Source organism: Pleuronectes platessa, chromosome 19, assembly GCF_947347685.1.
Source record: "Pleuronectes platessa chromosome 19, fPlePla1.1, whole genome shotgun sequence".
NCBI classification, from domain to species: Eukaryota; Metazoa; Chordata; class Actinopteri; order Pleuronectiformes; family Pleuronectidae; genus Pleuronectes; species Pleuronectes platessa.
The window spans coordinates 16,236,702-16,251,547 of NC_070644.1; the positions used below are offsets into that span (position 1 = coordinate 16,236,702).

General features: G+C 43.7%; 1 protein-coding gene across 1 annotated transcript in view; it reads right to left on the reverse strand.

Annotated features, from left to right (window-relative positions):
* Positions 1-14,846, reverse strand: part of LOC128424921 (matrix metalloproteinase-17-like) — a 50,912-nt gene that overhangs the window by 20,000 nt on the left and 16,066 nt on the right. Inside the window, exons 2-4 of the mRNA XM_053411367.1 lie at positions 10,935-11,067; positions 10,685-10,820; positions 1,837-2,123 (exon numbers count right to left, since the gene is read on the reverse strand). Of these exons, the coding sequence (XP_053267342.1) occupies positions 1,837-2,123; positions 10,685-10,820; positions 10,935-11,067 (556 nt within the window). The remainder of the gene's footprint in view (positions 1-1,836; positions 2,124-10,684; positions 10,821-10,934; positions 11,068-14,846) is intronic.

A 14,846-nucleotide genomic window follows, 5' to 3' on the forward strand; every position in this document is an offset into this window, starting at 1 on the left:
CGAGGCTCCCTGTGGTACATGAGGACTCCACCACCATCTGAAACTCATCATTTAGACTTTCTAGTCCTCAATCAAACCTCTACAAAGACAGAACTTTTGGCAGAGTGCTAAAGCGGCACGGGGCCTCCTTATAGGGGGTTTCCAACAATGGGGTGATTGCAGTCTCTTGTACATATCGTTGTTGCTGTGGCCAAGTGCAATCACCTGTTCTCAGGCCCCCCCCCCCCCCCCTCCTCAGCTTGGGGGCCCCAGGATATTACCTGACTTCCCTACCGTGCTTCAACGCCTCTGAACTTCAGTTAAGAGGGGTCATAGAGCTGTTTCCAGGGTCAACTATGAACTTTCATGCTCAACTTCCTCTTTTATTTTTGACTTTTGAGAAATGTTTTACTTTCAACATTTCTCACATCAACCTCTACCGCTCTCATCACCGTGTCCCGTCTCCTCTTCTGTCCAGCCATCGTTCAAAAAGAAGGGGATGAATGGAGATGCCGAGCAGAGGAGTGAGGGATGCCATTTAAAGTCAAGTCATCCGCATGAAGGGACGAATAAAGAAAGCAAGTCGGAGAAAGCGAATGATTTATGCTGTCATCCGGTTGACCGCGACTGAAGCAGCCTCTGCCTGACGATCCAATCAGCGTGACCAGATCCTTCCATCGGCTCATTTCAACCGGATGAGTGGACTTGCACCGCTCCTCCTGCCCTTTCCCGCTCGCCACCTCCCTCCTTCTTTTGTTTTTTTAAATGAGGGTCTGGAGAAAATGAGGTTGACGCTAAGTGACAGGACGGCGGAGCTTCAGAGAACCAAAATGTCACCATTTGGACTCGTTTTGGGAAAAAACTGTCCTGTTGTGCCGCTTATAATTTCATTTTCACACAGTAAAAGCTCTGGATTTCACAATTGTTCATTCAAGGAGATGCACAGTTCAGCTAAAGTGCAGAGAGGAGGCGAGTGAATAATGACCTCTGCAGAGGGGATGGATTTCACATTGTGAGGGAGTGAAAGCACGAACAAGTGGTTTAATGAACCAGTGAATGTGAGTCCAAAAGCAGCCTGTGTTGTGTTTTGTCGAGACGAGAATGACAGATATTTCCAATATGAACTGCGATTGGCAGAGCTGATTGAATTCCACTTAGAGCCGCGGTCGTCCTGTCCTCTTTTCTAACTCGCTGATTTCCCTCTGCGGGTAATCAGGCTCATTGAAAACTGTTTGATGAAAGAAATTTGGCCAGATCGAGCAGGATCAATTAGCCACAACCCACGGGGTGATTGTGTTACACTGAGAATGAGCCAAACACAGCCGGTGTGCCCAGAACTATAATAAAGACAGACTTAATAAAAATAGTTTATTAAAAACATAGTTAAGGTTTATTAGACAAGGTTATGAGATCTGTACAACTGAGACCTCAGCCTGCACATTAAAGGTTCATGGGGTTTCATTCTCAATGCATAAAACTATTGGCTCATAAAATAAAGAATATTGATTGATCGATCTCTTCTTCTTTCAACCAGCATTTTTGATCAACAGCTTATATATATATGGTTCAGGCTGTAGCCTCTATCACAAACACTCAGCAGCAGCTTTGCTTTGAAAACAATGTTCCAGAGTTTTGCAGCTCTTCCATCAATTTCCACTGTTTTGTAGATATTTCAGGAAGTCAGCATGTACACAATTATCTGAATCACACACATATATATTTTCCTTTGAGGAAGTAAACACATTGTCAGTGGAAATCAGTTTTATATCAGTCTGTGCTGGTGACACCAAATTGATGCTTTAGATTTGTTCACACTCACTCAACTGGTTTTCTTGGTCTGATAGCAATGTGCCTCACCTGGCGATCTGAAGGTCCACGCCTCGTCGTCGTCAAAGTGCGTGTCCCCGGCGGTGAACCTCTCCCCGGGGAAGAACGCGTGTGCCACGGTGCCGCCCGGCCCGTCAAACGGATACCCATCGTCGTGGTCGGCCTTGGTGAAGTCGATCTGAATGTCCGCGTCGCTGCCGGCCACCTCGTGGAAGTTGAGCGGCGCGATGTCGCTCCAGACTTTCAAGGCGTAGTACATCAGGGCTCGAACGGTGTCCCTGCCCAGTCCGGCTGAATCCTTAGGGAAGGTCCTCACTCTGAGAGGAGAGAGGGAGAGAGACGGGATATATTACGTTCAAGAAGCACAGAGAAGACGGGAGGAGGACACGGAGAGAGACGACAGGAGACAGGAAAGAAAAACGTGTAAACAAGAGAAGAGAGCTGCTGGCAAAGTGAAGGGAAAGGTCAAGAGAGTTGAAATCTGTGGGAGAAGATAAGAGAAGAGGAGGAGTCGGCCAAGTACAAGGGGGACACATCCAAGATGAACATGGAAACGGGGAAGAGACGAGAAAGGAGAAGAAGAATGATTGGCTAAGCTCAGGAGAGGTTGGTATTGGCAGGACGCTGAGCTCTGAGTTGCATTGAAGCACAAAGGCATAGAGATCAAATTTGCCACCGGGACAGACCTGCATGAACAAACCAAAGTTACTGTTTGCATATTTCATGTGAATCTGTTTTTGTATTTCATGCTTTGCTGCTCCTGCCGCTCACTGGACTGATAAGTCGAGGCCACAACAGGAATTGGAAGAGATTACTGCGTCAGCTCCCCGGAAAACAACTCATCAAATCACTTTTTCACTTTCTTTTCCTTTTTCATACCTTCTTGTTTAATTTTCTCCCGTCCTCGCATCATTTCAACATCTCTCAAGCTATTTCTCTCGACAGGAGACAAGAGGGAACCGGAGATCAGGCCGGCGTCGTGCTAACTTTGTCCACCCACTCTCCATCTAAATCTCCCCCTGCTTTTTCCTGTTCTTTTTACCCTTCTTCCATTTCCTCCTCCTCCTCCTCTGTGATGCACTTGACTACTTTCTCCTCGCGAGAGAAATTTGTCAAAAAACAAGAAGCAATTTGACCATTGCAGGATTGGAAATTCAATCAGTGTTCATCTGTAGCAAAGCAGGGCTCCGAGCCTGGAGAGTGCCGCCTCGCCTCACCTCCACATCGAGCTCACAACCTGATAGAAATCAGTGGGCTTCCTCTTAAAACTAAAATATCAGGTGAACAAAACATCGGAACAGATATATTATTGATTGTTGCTTTACATTAAAAACTGATAATACAGGGAAATGCCTATTTTCTGATGACCTTCTTCCACCAACATACTTATGTGTTATTGTATATAATGAATAAACGTATGTGTTCAAGGTTGTTCTGGGAGCATCCATCACATTACTACACTACAGGGTTTATTGACATCGCTCTCAAGTCTCGTGACAACCTGTAAACAACCTGTGCAGCTCATTTTGATGAAAAAGGAAACAAACACTTGAAAACTGGGTGAAACGGCAAATGGAGCGTGAAGTCTCTGGGGGGGGGGGGGGGGGGGGGGGTGGGAGGTGACTTTTCAGTAAGTCCTAGATTATGAATGACTTCTCTCCCACTCAAGGGATGCCACACGGTTTTTTCTTATTTCCAATTAAAACACCCAAAAATAATCATAATCAACTTCTGGTAGAAAATATCTGAATATATCACAAACTATGTGAGATTCTATTTGAATACTAGAATCCTCTAAACCCAGTGGTTCTCATCCTGGAACAAAGGACATTACAGGGGAGCAAACTGACTTGGGTGTTAAATCTGAAGCTGGTTAATTAAAGGGAGAATTTCCCAGACTTTTTAGCTCGTAGCATCCAAAATAACGGAGATTCAAAACCCAGATAATCCCAAAGGATATTGAATCAAGCTAGTTAACAACTACGTGCACATGTCGCAATTAAGGGAAATTGGTTGAGTACTTTTTTGCGTAAATCCTGCTAACTAAGAAAGAAACTCTGAGGAAAACATAATTTTTTTGACTGAGGTAATGAGAATTTTTTTTATTTGCATATCTTATATTTAATTTAAATACTATTTATTAATTTTTTGGAACAATTATTGCTAAAATATGAATATGACTCATTACCCTTCCCTGCATCTCGTGACCCCACAGGAGATCCCGACCCTTCGTTTTGGGAACCACTGCATTCCCCCTTCATGCTGCATATGAAAATCTCCCTCTGCAACATTAACATCACAAAAGCCTTATTATTTTTGATTGGTTTAGACAAGCTGCTCCAGCTACGGGACGTCAAACTTGGTCTGCACAAATCATGCTCAACATTCAGGTCACAAATAACTTCAGAGACTAAAGCCCTGTCACTCCCAACACAAAAGCCCTCTGTGGTTCCCACCTCCTCCAGCCAAGTTTCTGTCAAGCAAACTATTTGTACATGACATTTCTTTCAAATCAAACTTGAAATCTTTCTGATTAAGGACTCCCCGCTGAGAACTGGTGACTCATTCCTCTGACTGGAGCCTCACCCTCAGTTTTTTTGGGGGGGATAAATGAACACAGCAAAAGACCAAAGAGTGTGAGGTGCCATCAGCTTGTTGAAAAGGGAGTACAGAGGGATTATCTCACTTCAGTCCCGGTTTCTCATCACCGATGTTGGCTCTGTGGACTGGTGCCGACCCTGACAGCTCCCAGCTCCCAGAGGTTTGAAAGTTAATGCTCACCCTCTACAAACAGCCCCAGTTGTAATTCAGCCGAGCGAGGCCGCGCGGCACGGTGACACCAGCTATTTCACTTCGGAGGAACTCGGTGCACGTGTCCAATCGCCCGAAGAAATAACCGGGGAGAGAATGAATGAAAAGACGCAGGCAATGAGTCGATAATGACGCAGGGAAAGGGAGATAAAACCTGTCGGAGAACAGAGGCGTAGCATGAGGGAGGGTGAGACAAGAGGGGCTAGCAGGCAGAAGCACAGACACTTTGCTATTTCAGAAATATTTCTGACAGCTCCCTATGGCTCCGTCTTCCACGCCTCTAACTGCAGAATCACACAACCGCATAAGAATCACAAGTTTCCTTCAGTTCCAGCTTTTCTCCAGGCTACTACACTCAGAGATGAGTGATCACAGTGATGTCTGAAGTGTCCTTTTCCTTATCCACCCCCACCCAAAAAATGTGCTCCTCGTTACAAAAGCTTTTTAAAAATGTCTTCTCTTGCAGACTCGTGAAGCAGGAAAGAAGTGCGAGAGAGAGAGAGAGAGAGAGAAAGAGAGAGAGAGAGAGAGAGAGAGAGAGACAAGAGCGAAAGCTTGCGCCTTTATACTGATGATACGCAAGTGTATGTGGGAGACCTGGCAACAAGCAGAGACTTTACTTTTAAACCCAAAGTCGCCTTCAGCTTAAGGTCACCTGTAAAAGCTAAAAATACACAAACCAAAGCAATGATCATGGAGGGTGTGGTTTAGAGCCTCGTCAGGCTGCATGAAGCCCAGATGAGCTCCATCAGGTGGGAAGGTCAGAGAGACTAGATCCAGGGCGTCCGTCTTTAATTACAATTGAATGCTTTTAAGCAAAAGATAATAAATCGAATATATTGTCTTGGAAATTCTAATTATAACTGCAAAACTTTAAATGTAGGGAGGAGAAAACTGGGACTGGTGAAGGGGAATAAGTCATGGGTCATATAGTATAAATCTATATTAGGTAGAGGTAATGTTCATGGGAAACTACTATGACTAAATTATGGGTAGGGTTACACAGTGAAAATACTATGGTTAGGGATGTATACTGTGTATGGAGTATATAATATACTTTATTTAAAAAAGTGAATGTCTTTTGTTGCAGGTCTAAAGAGCTGGTTGTGTTTCATGCAACCTCCACACCATAACTTTCTGTATCTCCAAGTGCTCACAAGTTCCCAGATCAGCAATGAATGTCTACATTTGACATAGAATAATTGTAAATACATATAATTCACAGGAGAAATGAGAGAAACCTTCAAGGCTGAAGATGTAATCCAAACTTTTGATTTTGATTCAGAGTGTTTATATTTTTTTGCATCATAAACCACGACTATCTCACTTTGCCAACCGGAGTTGTTTCCCACTTTTTGTTTGGCCTGATTCATGGACACCGTGTTTCCACAACACATCTGCCACAGTTACAGTGAATCAAACATCCTCTCGGGCAATAAAAGGTTTTTCATTTCTGCTCAAGGAGCAATTTCATTTCAAAGTCATATTTCAGGTCACTATTTCACCTGCGATGACAGAGCAGAGTCGAGGGAACAAGCAGGAAACCGGACTGGAACCTATTTTTTTGTTTTGTAGCTGGAGGGAAACTGCAACCGAAGATTCAAACGACTTTTAAATTAGTTGTGCGGACGGAGGGATGATTAAGAGGGACTTCATTTTCTCGACCTATTTAATTTCATGACACAATTACCTCCCTCGTTTGATGAATGACTAAGAGCACACTGGGCTTTTGTGTATGTGTTGGCATGCATGCAAGTTGTGTATGAGCTTAATCGGATGTGGAAAGACACACTCACACACACACATACACAAATTGCAATTACATTTTACCTGTTTGGCTTTTAAGTTCCCCCACATACTCCTCACAGAGCTTTTCCCCATGAAGGATCTGAGTGATGATACATTATTAGAGAGGTGAGGAGAGAGGGATGGAGAGAGGGAGAGAAAGAGATCAAGAGAACTCGGAGACTCTTGCTGCCCCCCCCCCCCCCCCTGCCTTCAGCTCCCCAGCAGGCTCTTACCTCCCGTGGCTCTGCTGCTCCACAGAGACATGAGCTGACATCGAAAACGGTGCTAAAAGTGCGGGTGCACGGAAACGCACTCACACACACAACACACACACACACACACACACACACACACTCATGCACAAATAATATTCACCTCCTGTGCTCCGCTACCCTCTGTAGACATAAGCTGATTACCCTGCAAAATGAAAGCTCATATGCCGATGGTGATTCATATGCTCGTATGCGAAAACACACTCACATATTTGAAAAATATTTTGCTGACAGACACTCATGCTGTGAATTATCAAAACCTCCTCATGCTTCCCTTGAACACACACACACACACACACAGAAGCATGCACGTCATGTCAGTGGGGCTTTGGGTGAAAGACACTGAATTAAGCAGCATGAGTCTCCCCTCTGTCAACAAGTCTCTGTCTGCATCTTCCTCTTCACTCATCCTCAGTTAATTTGGACACTTGTGGTCTTCGCACGAGCAAATTTAAACTCACTTGTAAATAAATACGACCTCACAGTGTGTCCATCGCCTTAACGCATTAAACTCCCGTCCGTGGAACAGCCATCAAAGGTGTTGCAGAGAGTTGTTTAAGCTGATCGGGGATCAACTGGATCACAGAGAGTTTGTCTTCTTTCCTTTAAACGTGAGTTCTAAGAGCGAGTAGCTTATAGACGTGGACAGCTGACATCCTACAAACAGACTCAGTCACGGCTTCTCAGGGTTGGATGCAACCAATGTTTTTCTTTTTTCCAGAAGTGAGACAACCACAAAAATCATTATCTCTGCTCAATTCCATTTTATCATTAACTGCCAACTTTAAAAAAAAGTAAAATCGGACTTAGTGTTGAGGACAAACTTAGTGTGAAAAGATCTTTACCGATGTTGAGATGGTGAGTTGAATTCATAAATAAATAATAATGATTGGTTGTAATAAGTTAACAGTAAATAAAAGGGCCTCAAGGTCCCACTAAGCAATTTCACAGGTTGGTGACTTCAAATGGCAAAGAGGAGTTGAACTCAGTGACCGTCAATAAACTGTGTGGCTGAACGTCTCTGAGATTCAGATGCAATCATGGATCTGTGATTGATATACGATTCCCTGACAAGGAGTAAATAGCCCATTCAAAGAGAGTCAGCCGCTAATGTGATTACCCCGGCTTGTTAACGAGAATGTATTTTGGGAAAATGCAATTATAAATAATAAGAGCAGTTCCTGTCTCCTTAACAATTTTATTCCCACGCCATTTTTTTTTAATTGAGGGTGATGGAGCTGTGGAACTCTCTATCATGAACGATGATATTTCTGTTTCCCTGCAGATGAAGCAAATCTGGTCTGTGGTCTGAAAAGAGCAAACGCCTGGAAATCAGATAAATTCAACTAAAACCTGCTTTTCTCAGTTTATAAAAAGCAACTGGCTTTGAACCCGATAAAGACTCAGCACTATACATGTCCCATTATTCCACATGGGCCAAAGGAGTAAGAGAATAAAAACAAATTGCCACGCCTGTGAGCAGCTCTGTGTGATAACTTCTTATTGTCCTGGAGCTTCTTCTACGACTAAACCTCACAATACCTCGGATTCAGCAGCGGAATTTCTAAACGCTTGCCAACAGCTATGAACTATGGCTATAATTAGACTCTGATGGACCCCCGCTGCTGGGTTATGACTGTGGTTTTACTCGATGCTCTTAATAGCAAGCACCTTCCACTTTAAATGCAGATCTGCTGTTTTCACCAAACCCTCAGTGGGTTTCGCAGAGCTCGCCGATTGCTTCACCGTGAAGGTCTCAAGAAACACTGGAGCTTAAATGTTAATACAATGAAAACTAAATTTAGAGAGTATGATGCCAATGAAGACCTGTTTCCATGGATCATTACAACTCGTGCATTTCTCATTCTCGCTGCATTTATGTCATTAGAGGAAACGGTACGGGCCTAAAGAGACGGATGAGAGTTGGTGATTCCGTGTAAAACTCACCTGCTTTATTAGATCAAACCGACGCACAGAGGAAAAGATGCAATCTCCTTCCTGCGCGTTAACTTTCTTTCTTCACCATTATCGTTATTCTTTCCCCTCCTCCACTGAGCGCCACAGCGATCAGTTTGAGTTGTCAGTCGGGCTGCTAATGAGTCCGGGCTGTCTGCTGTGATAATGGGCTAACAATATGAGATAATGAGCAAACACTGGGGTGTTACACAACTGGGCTGTTAGTGTCTGTAACACACTTACAGACAGGCTGAGTGCGGTGCAGTGTGTGTTTGTGTGTTTAACAGAACAAGTGAAAAGGTAGGATGGAGTTAAACTAGGATTTAGGGCTCAGCCTTTTACCACAAACTCTCCCACACATCATCATGAAATCATTTTATAGTTCGACTGTGGGAACAAAATTATTAAACTACTTGGAAGTCCAGTCTGGTTCCGTATCTTTTCTTCCTTCTATGGAATAAGTGACCACCCCACCCGCTCTGCATGTAATGATATGATTAACACGTGTGTGAGCAGGAAGCAGAGAGCGCGAGGTGAGGTTATTTCTTTTTGGGATTTCGGATGATGCAATGGCCCAACTCCCATGATGCACTGAGCCCTGAGACTCATAAAACCTGACTATGATCGGAACATGACAGTCCCTTGATGACTGTTTTGTTTTGGCTGCTGAACAGAATAATTAGAATTGATGTATTTACGCAAAATGTGTGTTTCCGCGATATAAATATTTGGATCTTCCCGTCGGATTAGCACACTAACATTTAATATGCCTGTCACATTGCATCTGATTCATTAGCGGCTCCACGCATTATCTCCATTCTGTCAGCCTTGTTACTGGCCCATATAATCTAATGAAGCCGAGATACCGTGAAATATGGGATAATAAAATGATTTTTTCCCGAACCAGGCGGGAGGGAATCGCTGTGCGAGCGGTAGAACATCAACTGAAGACAGAAACAGAAAGCACACAGGAGATTTACAGCGGAGGCCAACCTCTGCAGGAAATGAGTGTTTTTTTTTTGTTATGGCGCTTTTACCCTGAAAAATCTGCTCTGTATGGAAATCTCACCGGATCTGAAGCTAGAACATAATCCACAACTGCTCCCGTGCACTGTTCTACAAATCGGAGTGCTGCGAATACAACAGTGCTTCACTGGACCGAAGACAAGCCCGTCTTATTCCAGAGTGGAGGGAGCCGACAGGAGCGCGGCGGCTGACTGGCAGCAGCACAAAGAGGAGAAAGAAAGTTAAAGCCCACCAGGAGGGAGGCAGTGAACACACACACACACACACACACACACACGCACACACACACACACCTGAGTGCGTATGTGCATATTCTGCTACATTTCATGAACGCATTTGTATTCAGCGCACACACAAACACTGGCCCACACGCAGCTTATGGCAGCTCATTGTTGAATCAGGGCCGGTGCCGTCTGAATCAGACCAGACCACCGGATGTTTCTCTGCCTCCTCCTCGGCTTTCTGACGACTACACTGTGGTTTCTCACATTGTCGCACGATGGGAAGACATTCGTAAGAGTTTCTAGACAATTAGAGGTTTAGTCCTCCAACTAATGTAACTTTTATCAATTATGCCCCATGTTCTACTACTGAGTGAAGTTCGGCACAGAGCCAAGTTTTCTATCATTTAAACAAATGTCTTATTTTGGATGGTTCATGTTTTCATAGATGTTTTCATGAATCTGGAATGGGAGGTGTTTTTGAATCAGTTGTTTATACAAGGTCTCTCTCCAATCACCTCACGACTTTTACATTATTGAGCCAGAATTGATCCGACTTCCAGCCGAAGGAAGAATCCTCTAATCTCATCTACCAAAGGAAGAACAGAAGGAGGGGAAAAATTGGGATTACCTTGGATTTGAGCAAGCGGCCCCTCATGGATGAGACATATTGGACTGAATCTGACTGAGCAGACAGACTAGGATCCTCTAATCTCAAACAAACTGAGCTGAAGCACAAAGTGTACGAAACAAAATATCAAGTCGACCGATTTATTCTTCTTCTTATGTCTCATTGGTTCCTACCTCCAGGAGAGATGCATTTTATTCCATTTGTTCTGTGGAATCAGGCTTCGTTTCCTGCGGCCCATCGTCCCCTCGGCCTCAGACACATCTGGCAGAGAACATCTGGGTGTTTTCATTAGACCCAGTGTGGCTGGGTCTAAATAAAAATGAGAGGAGAGAAGTGGCTGATTCACTGACAGAGGTTATGGTTGATTATTCCTTATTCATTTTGCCTCCATCCAAACAAATAAACAAAACACAGCCCACGTACCGAAGACTCCGGTCTCCTTCAGGCCTCCGAACCTCTGCATGGCTTTGATGGCCTTGGTCAGGGCCTCCTTGGTCTGCAGCTGCCCAGTCACTGGGTCGGGGGGCGGGAGGTAGCCAAACCTGCTCAGCCAGTCCTGCAGAGGGAAACAGCAGACGCAGAGGTCAAGGGTCGTCGCAGGCATTTCAATGACTCCAAGTATCCCACAGCCGCTGAGACGGTCGAGACACCTGTTGGTGTTTACGCTCTGTGGATTCAGTGTCTGTACACGTTGTGTGTGTGTGTGTGTGTGTGTGTGTGTGTGTGTGTACGTCTGAGCAAACAAGCTAGACGCAAAAGACAGTGATGGATAGATAGGAGATCATGTCTCTGGTTAAAAATATATTGATCCTGTCTCAGCCTCCGAGAACCCACGTTCACGTCTGTGCCACATACACATGGTAGGTTTCTGTCTGTGAGCCACAGACGGCTGCTGATAGATGATATATATAGATATATACGTATTTATTTGTTCATACCCGGCTCCTGATTAAAATTCATGCATCCATATTATCTATACCACTTATCCTGTGAGGGTCTCCCGAGGCTGGAGCCAATCACAGCTTGTCTTGACAGGTCTCCTGATTAAAATATGATGACTAACTGGAACGTCACTCAGTGTGATGTATACCAACAATCCCCTGGTGACCCACCCCACATCCTTCCAATTAACCTTTATGGAAAGTAGTTTATTTGCATAATCCTGCTAAATATTAAGACAAAAACATAACCTCCTTGGTTGAGGGAAATATTACTCTCAGGCCTGTACTGGTGACTGTATAGATCTAAAAATAATAGATACAAGATTATTTGAAAGAATGATGTGGATGCATGAGGACACACACACACACCAGCAGAGACACACACCATGTGTATATGAAAAGGTAGAGCCGCAGCTCCCGTCTCCATCTGGGGCCTGTGAAGCTGCTGTCAATCAAAGCAGCCCAGCGGAGAGCATTGATTGGTTTTAGATCTTATAAGATCTGACGGATGGAAGCATCTGAGCTGCAACCTGAGCGCTGAGCTCTTCTCCTCTTTTCTTTCTAACCCCTTCTCCCCCGAGGCCCCTCTTTTTGTCTGGTTTCTCTCTCTCCCCCTCTTCCCTTCATCCGTCTCAGCTCCGCTAAAGCATCCTCCTCCCTCACGATCTGACGGCCAATGGGAGGCGGCGGGTTGTAAGTAGGTTTTTAACCAGCGCTCATCAGAGGTGAACTGATCGATGGGCAGGCATCCCTCCTTTATTGACAAGGCAGGGGAAATCCCATTAACTTGAATGACTCTGCTTTAGTGAGCTCTCTGCCGGTTGATATTTGCCATCTCATGCTTTGTCTTTGCCATCCCTGCAGAGAAGTGCAAGTGTAGAGGGGGAAGTGACCCATAACAACAACCTCTTCCTGAACGACAGGGGCAAGTGGGAGTGGTGAGAGGATTTAAACAAACTGAATCAACAGAGAACAAAAACGGTGACACAGTTTTCTGTGGTTATGTAAAATGCTCCTCAAAATAATCCAGTGAATTTAGAATGAAGCAAATGGTCATTTCAATCTAAGGTCTCATCTTTGTCTCATCAGTGGTCACACTGTTCTCACCAACATGGCTGAGAGAAGCCTGACAGGACAAGAAACATGAGCATTCACTCATTATACAGGTTTCAACAAACAGCTCAGCCAAAGCTATTTGAAAGAGAGAATGAAAGAGAATGGAGACGGATGCTGGATCTGTTTTTTGTGCTCAGAACCTTCACTGCACACCAATTCTAAGCAGGTTGTGTCCATGCTGGAACAGTGATAAAATGAAATATGCTTTTCTGCGAACCAGACAATATGCATAACAAATATGGCCCCACAAGGCGATGCACAAAGGAAATGGAGGCGCTGCTCGAAGCTGGAAATAAAAACAGTGGATGTGGGTGATACAGCTCCAGAGAAAATAAAGGCGATGTGCACAGCGTGTAATTTAAAGCTGCTTTTTATTTCCAGGGTATATTATTCTGTTCTATCTTCCACCTACACTGACTAAGATGATTTGGAATATAAATTACTTTGAGAAACATAATGCTATTATCAGTGTTAATACAAGATCTATAATTATATTGTTGTGGGTTAGATGTTCAATCTCTATATAAAAAAATGTTGTTCAGTTTGTTCTTTCAAGAAAGGTATAAACATAAAAGACAAAATGTGTATTTGCAAAGTAAAAACTTGTGAAATTGAGGTCTTATTGACATCCAGCATCACATGTACGATTTCCTCTTTGTATAAAATAGTAAATTTTAATGATATATCTAAGCTGCCAAGACAGTATACTATGGTGGTTAATACATTGGCCAAAAACTAAATTGAATAATATTGTCAAGACCATAAATAATGAAAATAAAACCAAAGTTGTAAATAAAGCCAACAACGTGTGTGCCCATCTGTGTGCGGTGTGTAAATGTCCAATGCGTCCACGAGGACAGGAGGAAGTTCCCGTTGTCGCTCCCTGGGAAGAAGGTGAGCCAGTGATTGATTACATCTGCGCTGTCGACACAACCTCACCCCCTTGTTTTCACACACCGCCCATAAAGTCACCACATAAAACTTTTTTTTTCTGTGGAGCCAGCAGCTAATTTAAACCTGACATCGTAGCTCAGAGGGAGCGAGTCCAGGAACCTGCTGAGCACTTTGAAATCCTGTACAGGGAGGTCCCTGTGTTCAGGTGAGACTGGGTTTAGGTTCAAAAGTTTGATCAAGTTGTACGAGTCCAAATAAAGAAAGAAACTAATCTTTCTCCTGGGGTCCTTATCCATCTACAGGCCAGCGTCTTGCATTTTGAACACATTCATCTTCATTCATCATCCTCTCCCAGTTTGACACAACACACACACACACACACACACACACACACACACACACACACACACACACACACACACACACACACACACACACGTACAGTGGGGTCAAAAGTGTTTACCACGAATGGGAGAGTGGTCTCAGACTTCTGGTCCCCCTGTGTATATATACATATATACATACACATGCAGTCTGAATGCATTAAAGCTGATTTCCAACACCTGTGCATTAGCATTCTGAATCCACAATGAGAGCTCCCTTCTCTAAAAGCCTTTGATGCCACCGTGCTCACTCGTTCTCTCAGCGGTGTCTTCAGTGCCGTGTTGTGTTGGAACGTCCACTTCTCCTGTGAAGACTCGAAAAGCAGAACTAAAGACGATGTTCGGCCGCCGCTTCAAGCTTTTTTCATCTCGATGTGCTCGCACAAATTTATTCGGGAAGAAGTGAGCACGAGAGAGAAAGTTACAGAAGTGACAAAGCCGTCAAAATAAATAGGACGACAAGGTTTTATAAAGAAAAACTACAAAAGTGTTAAAATCTTATTAAAGTCACAATTATTTTAAGTTTATCTCTGAAAACAAGAAAAGTTGAGAAGACACTTTACTTTTGATTGTTTTTTTTGCAGATGTAATTTTACATAGAGCAAATGTATGATGTGCATTGATTTTAAATCCGTATGAATTGTACATATTGTTTTGAATATGAACTATACTTGGTTTAACGAGAATTAATTAACCTGGACTGTGTTTGTACATACAGATCAGATTGAATGAGCTCACAGTCCAGACTTCACACCCTCTGTAGAGGATGGTCCTCTGTTGCTCATTTATAATCAATTTGTGTGTAATTCTTCTGAAATAAACAGAAGGAGAGAGGAATCTCCAAACAAGCTGCAATTCAGTGGAGAGATAAAAAGTGATGACTAATGTGGCTGCAGTGAGTAACACACAGAACCGTACTGCTGCAATGAGTTCCTCATCCAAACACCAACTGTCTCCTGTTAATGTGTTTTCCTCTCACACCGAAGTGAGGGCGGTGGCCC